The sequence below is a fragment of the Mastomys coucha genome, unplaced genomic scaffold (assembly GCF_008632895.1).
Source record: "Mastomys coucha isolate ucsf_1 unplaced genomic scaffold, UCSF_Mcou_1 pScaffold21, whole genome shotgun sequence".
In the NCBI taxonomy this organism is placed as follows: Eukaryota; Metazoa; Chordata; class Mammalia; order Rodentia; family Muridae; genus Mastomys; species Mastomys coucha.
In genome coordinates this window covers 132,263,840-132,270,124 of record NW_022196904.1, presented here as the reverse complement: position 1 = coordinate 132,270,124, position 6,285 = coordinate 132,263,840, and the positions used below count along the sequence as shown (strand labels likewise).

The following is a 6,285-nucleotide window of genomic DNA, read 5'->3' as shown; positions in this document are numbered from 1 at the left end:
GAGAGAGAGAGAGAGAGAGGGAGAGAGAGAGAGAGAGAGAGTATATGTGTATGTGTAGAAAGGGTCTTAAGACCCTCTCTGCATAGTGCAGAGAGAGGTGGGGCCAGACCTAACTGTGACCATTTTCTCTCTCCTCATTCTAAACAAAAATAAATGAATAAATGAATAAACAATTTGAATTGCTCCTGCAGTCAGCAAGTTCTTTCATTTCCTGTGTTGTAGAAGAAGGCGGGGCAGGAAAGAGCAGGGAGGGGGGAGTGGGCACAGAGTCGTTGGGGGTTGTTTTTACTCCCCAGGCCCCTTTATATGTACTTTATATGTACTCCAACACACAGGCAGTCACAGATCCGTGGCGAATGGGGCAGGCAGATGCAGACAGCACCCACCATGCGCACAGGCACAAAGTGCCACAGAGAGACTGTGACCACCAGGGGAGCTCCCAGCGACCCTGTGGTGACTGAGCTGCTTCCTATCCACTCTGGGGTAGAGGATGATGGGCTTCAGTAAAGTGCAGAGCCTGCACTGGGCCCCGGAGTAACCTGGGAAGCACAGCTCTGTATAGGAGGAGTCTGAATGTGCCTCTTAGCCTAACCTGCATAACAGTGCCACACCCGGCCCTAAGTCTTGTTAGAACTGTGGAACTGAAGCTTTGGGAGGCCTGGGTGGGTTCTAACGCTCCCGAAATCCTTTGCCCACAAATCAAGTGCCAAGCAGGAGATGGGAGGAGCTTGGGAATGCTGAGATGGGCTAGGTTGAGCAAAAGCCCGGGGCCTCTTGGCCCACCTGTTTACTGCCTTCAGCTTTTACTGTCTTCTCGCTGACTTTGGTGCCCCCTAGTGGCCGATGTTATACTTGGGCGTAGGCCTCATGCTGCCTTCTGCATACCCCTGTCTCCATTTTGTCTGTCTTTCATGCTTCCCTCCAGCAAGGCACAAATCCTCTGAGATCACAGCCCACCAGCCCACAGTGACCCTTTCATTAGGCCTTCATCTGGGCTCTAAATCTGGGTTGTCTTTGTTTAGTGCTTATTCGTGGCCAGCATTGTCCCTGCCCTGCCTGGTGAGGCCTGAGCTGCCAGGTCCTCCCTACTCCATCACCCAGGTTCTCCCAGGACTGGCTGGTCCCTGCAGCAGCTCTAGGATGTGGTTCTGGAGACCAAGGGTCATCAGCAAATGTACTGAGCATGAAGACAAGGTTGCAAAGTATAGTTCCGGTCTACCCAGAAAGCAAAGCCCTTAGCTCAGGTTCCTGGGGGTTCCTGGGTTCCCCCAGTCTTTCACAGGTAGAGTCTGGGAGGTCTGCAAGCAGGGGCACTGGGAGGGAGGGAGGGAGAAGGAAGTGCCTGGAATGGAGGGGCAGGGAAGAGAGCAGGATGTTAGGAAGGAATGCCCACATTCAGATGACTGGGAAAGCCTGGATGAAACAGGGACAGGGTGGCCACGGGGAGGGCCCTGTGGGGTAGAGTCTGGATTAACCATTGAGGGTTGTGAGGCACACTGAGGCACCCATATGGAGAACTAGATACTGCAGCAACAAGGGCTTTCTTCTTTGGGGTTGTGAAACTTCTCTTTAATGGCTAGGCAAGGACAGTGGACCTCTGACAAGGAAGCCCAGGATGCAGAAACAGCTATAAGGACTGCCTGGTCTTCTTTTGGTCTTCTAATGAGAAGTGGAATTCACCTAGTCCTGTCTCCAGACCTGGCTAAGTATCAGAACCAAGCGATGCTAGGGCTTTTAGAGATGACCCCAGGGCAGAGAGGGCCAATTCTCTCTTTCAGGGACCCTACAGTACCCAGGTAGAGTGTTTTTGACTGGTCTAGGTAGGAGGGTCCTGACTGAGCAAGTAGGAGGTCCTAGCTATATAAGTGGAGGGACTCACTGGTCTATATATGTATCCCCTGATCTTTGCTTCTTTCTGGATACTTCTGCTGGAGTCAGGGAGCTCCCTGGTCTTATTCCTCTCCAGCTTTTGTCCCTGACTGAGGTCTAGAAGCAGGGGTCATCTGGCAGCACGTAGAACTTACCGCAGCCATGAGGCCATGGGCCTCCCTCATGGTGGCTATGGTACTCAGAGCAGCTCCCAGGCTCAGTAGCCCTGCTAGGCTGATCCCCACATACAAGGCTGTGGGAAGAGAAAGACAGAGGGTATAGAATCTAGCATGGGGACTGGGCATAGAGGTTGGATTTGAAATCTACTTTGGGAGTCACAGAGCTAGAACTGACCTTCCGGGAGGTCCCAAAAGGCACATTTTTTCTGGCCCAAAAGAAGGGACGAGTCATAGCCCAATTGCCTCTGTCATCCTGAGGCTGAGAAGGAAGGGGGAAGAGGAGGGAGCAAGCTAGGAGGCAGTACTCTTTCCCTCATTTCTCCTCCCCTCTGCCCACCCCCACCCCATCCCCCACCCCCACCCCCACCCCCACCTCACAGACTATCTTTAGGACATCCCCATACTCTAGTGGCAGGTGGTAGTGTGGGTTGTACCTTATCAGTACAGGCCCAGGGCCAGGCTTCCTGCTTGTGGGAGGCCTAGTGCCTTGGAAGGCAGGGACTAGGGCTACCCATCCCCCACCCAGGGGCCTCAATTTTCCTACTTTTTGCTTCTGGGTGGTTACCTTCCTAGATTCCTTGCATTCCTCTCATTAAAATAGCCTTGCTTTTGTGGAAGTGGGACACCCTGGCAGGTTTGGTCCTAGCTGGTCATTTTCTGCTCTCTCTCTCTTTCTTTCTCCGTATTCCCTGACAAGTCCCACAGGCCCACCTGAGTGGGCCTCAAGAGATCCCTGCCCTGAAAGCATAGATTTGGGACCTGCCACAGCTTCACCACTGCTACGGGGCAGGCGAATTGGGGCAGGAGTGACTGCTGTAGCTTAAACCTCTCCACCTTTGTTAGTCCAACCAGGACACTGGGGCGTCCTCTCCCTACCCCTGACCTCTGGCTTTTGCCCAAAGCCAGCTCCTCTGGGCAGCCTAGGGCTGGGGAGTAAGGTTGGTTCCTCCCAGATGCGTTGGAGCCCTCCCACCTCCACTCTGCAGCCATTTTTGGCCTCACTTACCCCAATAACGCAGTGTTTCATAGGGGTTCCTCTCCAAGGATGCACGGCCAATCACAGTAAAGTGGTCTCCAAAGTGAGTGACAACAGCCATGGCGGCCATAGAGAGGCCCAGCAGCTGAGAGTGAAGTGGGCTCACCATCAGCGCTGGGGAGTTTTGGAAGCCCCTCACACTGATAGAATGTAGGGCCTGAGCTTCTTGGGCCCAAGCCTGGCTCCCTCCAGCTTCCTGGGTGCATAGAAGCAAGACAGCTACAGGAGGCCTACATATTTCTGTGGGCAAGCACTGCACTATACACACAGATAAGCAGAAAACATACTAACTTATGCCCATTTTCTCCGAGGACCCAGGAGCTCACATCAAACTGTCTCCAGAGATTCTGCCATCCCTGTCCTGGCAGTCCCAGTCCCTGGGTCCCAGGAAGCACCCCTTCTGGGTAATCCTTGCACACTCTAAGTCACCAGCCAACATAGGTTCTCCCAGGCTCTTCACTGATCCTTGGGGTGACAACTGTGCTTACAAGGACATCATGTTCAGATGCCCACAATCCTCTAAGGGTGGCCACCAGGGACCCAGAACCAGTCTCTGGGATTGTGGTGCGGCAAGTGGGGAGACCACAGTGCTGGAGGCCCGGGCATGGTGAATTATTTCCTCTACTGCCCGCCTACCCATCCACTCCTTCTGCCCCACATGCATGTTACCAAGACAAAGAAGTTGGTGATCAGTATTTGGCATTTGGCAATCTTGATTCGATTCCACTGTCCCATGGTGCTCAGCTTCTCTCCTCTCGGGCTCTCGTGTGCTTGCTCTCTTCTCGTCTTCCCTCTCTTCACCTCCCCTCTCCTCCCTTCCTCTTTACCCTCCTCCCTTCTGTGGTTCCCCAGTGGGTGGGGACCTCAGACCACAGCGGACACAGTAGGTATCGCTGTGTCCTCCCATCTGTCAGCAACCCTTGTAACCTAGTGGCTGGGTTGGGGGAAGGAAGAAGGGCAGACCGGAAGGGGGCAGTTTCTATACCCGCTGTGGCTCTGGCCTGGCCCAAGACAACTGGACTTTTGTAGGCATATGAGTCCTCCCTTTGGGTGAGCTGGGCAAACTGCAGCATAGGGAGGGGGTGGAGTCTTGAGGGGAGCAGGAAGTGAAGGGCCCAATGCCTGGCATTGGTTATAAGGGTATACTAACCTGAAACTGTACAGCTACATAAAAACCTTTAGTGTTTTAGGTTAGACCTTATGTCCTAATGTCCTCCTGAGATTAATCCCCAAACAGGACTTCTGCAAGTGGCAACTGTGTCTCATGACCTGACGGCATTAACCAATTCATAACCAGCACAGAGGGGAAGGGTGTGATAGAGTCAAATCTCAGGAATGTCCAGGGGTTGGGCAAACAGGCATGGTACATACATAGGAGTTTCAAGATGGAGGAAGTCTGTGGGTATTGGCCCTTGGTAAGCTAGCCATATTTGATAGAAAAATAAAAACAAAAACAAAGAATGCTCACAGTCAACCCCTGGGAGGCTGAGGCAGGAGGGTATTAGCAAGTTAGAGGCTAACCTAACACATGTAGTGAGACCCCACCTTAAAATACACAGGCCAGGGAGAGGGCTCAGTTGAAGTGTTTGCCCTGCAAGCATGAGGACCTTAGGTCAGATACCCCAGAACCTATGTTAAAGAAATCAGGCATGGCAATGTACGCTTGCAATTCCAGTGCCATGGAGGCTGAGATGTGATGATGATGCCCGGACATACTGGCCAGCCAGCCTAGCCAGTGTGAAATAGTCTGCATCAGTAAGTTGGATGGCTCCTGAGGAAGGACACCTGAGGTTGATCTCTGGCTTCCACAGGCCTCCACCCACACCCTGCCCCAGGAACATACACATAAATCAATACACAACAGAGAACCATCTGAAACGCTGTCAGCCACTTTTTGAAAAGGGAACAAGTGTTTGCTTACTTCAAGTGTTGGGGCCCCACAAGAGGGTCTGTACCTCACTCCCATAGGGCTCTGTGTTAAGATGTGCATCTGCAATAACACAGGATGATGTAAGCCATGGACTGGGCAGTACTGCAGATTCAAATACACATGGGCGGTGCTAAGTGGGCTTTGGAGGCCATAACATGAGTGCTCTCCTTAAAGCCTGGTTATGACTGGGCCTGTCCAGATATCTGAGGCTGTTTCTGGGTACCCAGCAAAGGGCACATGGCTCTCTTTTGACACCCTGTAATGTAGGGTCCTCCTAGCCAGGGGGCATCTTGGCAGGAAAAAGAGGGAATGGTGGAAGTGGCCTCTGGTCCTTCTAGAAGCCAGTGAAATAGGGCTGTGTACTGGTTAATGTTGGTGCTGGAAAGATTACCAAGTGACCACCCATTCAGGAAGAATGACATTGGAGCCTACTGCTGTCCCCTCTTTTCTCCCCAAGGGGCTCTTCCAGAGCTCCAGGTGGTTCCTTTGCAGCTCGCATCTCCCAGAGTCTCAGTCCTGAGACAGTAGGGTAGGTGAGGAGTGACCACTATATCACTCAGCCGAGTCCAGGACCCAGCCAGCGTGCAGACCAGCCTAGGTGCAGCCCAAGTGAAGTCTCAGGGCGTGCCTAAGCATCCAGTGTCCCAGGCCATCTGGAGCAGAGCCTCCTGCTTGCTCACTACGTGGTTTTGCTCACTCCTCAATCACCTTTCTCTACCTGCATGGAAGAAAGAGTCAGGCAGCCTTCAGGGCCCAAGATGGGCCTGGGACCACCTAGAATCCCCCTCCTCAATTACTCTGTGCCTAGGAAGAGTGGAGACAGGTGCTTTCCTCAGGTGATCTCACTTTGTCTTCTCAGAGTGGTAGGGACCCCAGGACTGTCCCTCCAATACTAGGACTGTCCACCCTCTCTTCCTCAAGGCCACCAGCAGGGCCAGGAAGCCATGTGTTGCAGGACCACATAGCAATGTGCCTTTTTGAATACCTTTGCCTTCCACCCTTCTGCTCTGACACTGTCTGTAGGAGGAAGTGGTATGTCAGAGGAGCTACTGGTCTGCCTCCTGCCTTCCTCAGGGCACATTGGGCTATGGCTCATTCCCAGTAGAGGGCAGTACTGGCCCTCTGAAGTCAGGGCCCAAAGCATGGGACATGATTTTGTCAGCAGCAGGTAGTTTCTGTGACTGTGTAATGTTTGAAATTCTGGGGACATTTCAAAGGGTATAAAGTCTAGGGCTCCAAGAGGCTGGGTGAGTTGTTGGATGTTTGGTGTT

General features: G+C 52.8%; 1 protein-coding gene across 5 annotated transcripts in view; it reads right to left on the bottom strand.

Moving 5' to 3' along the window:
• The window catches only part of Tspan32 (tetraspanin 32), a 14,961-nt gene extending 10,834 nt beyond the window's left edge, over positions 1-4,127 (bottom strand). For 2 of the 5 annotated variants that reach the window (XM_031388960.1, XM_031388961.1), the window contains exons 1-3: positions 3,754-4,124; positions 3,055-3,169; positions 2,025-2,122 (exon numbers count right to left, since the gene is read on the bottom strand). In XM_031388960.1, the coding sequence (XP_031244820.1) occupies positions 2,025-2,122; positions 3,055-3,169; positions 3,754-3,819 (279 nt within the window). In that variant the 5' untranslated portion in view covers positions 3,820-4,124. Of the gene's footprint in view, positions 1-2,024; positions 2,123-2,223; positions 2,366-3,054; positions 3,170-3,753 lie in introns of those variants that run through there. The other 3 variants (XM_031388958.1, XM_031388959.1, XM_031388963.1) reach the window with 3 other exon arrangements.
• Positions 4,128-6,285: the final 2,158 nt, after the last annotated feature.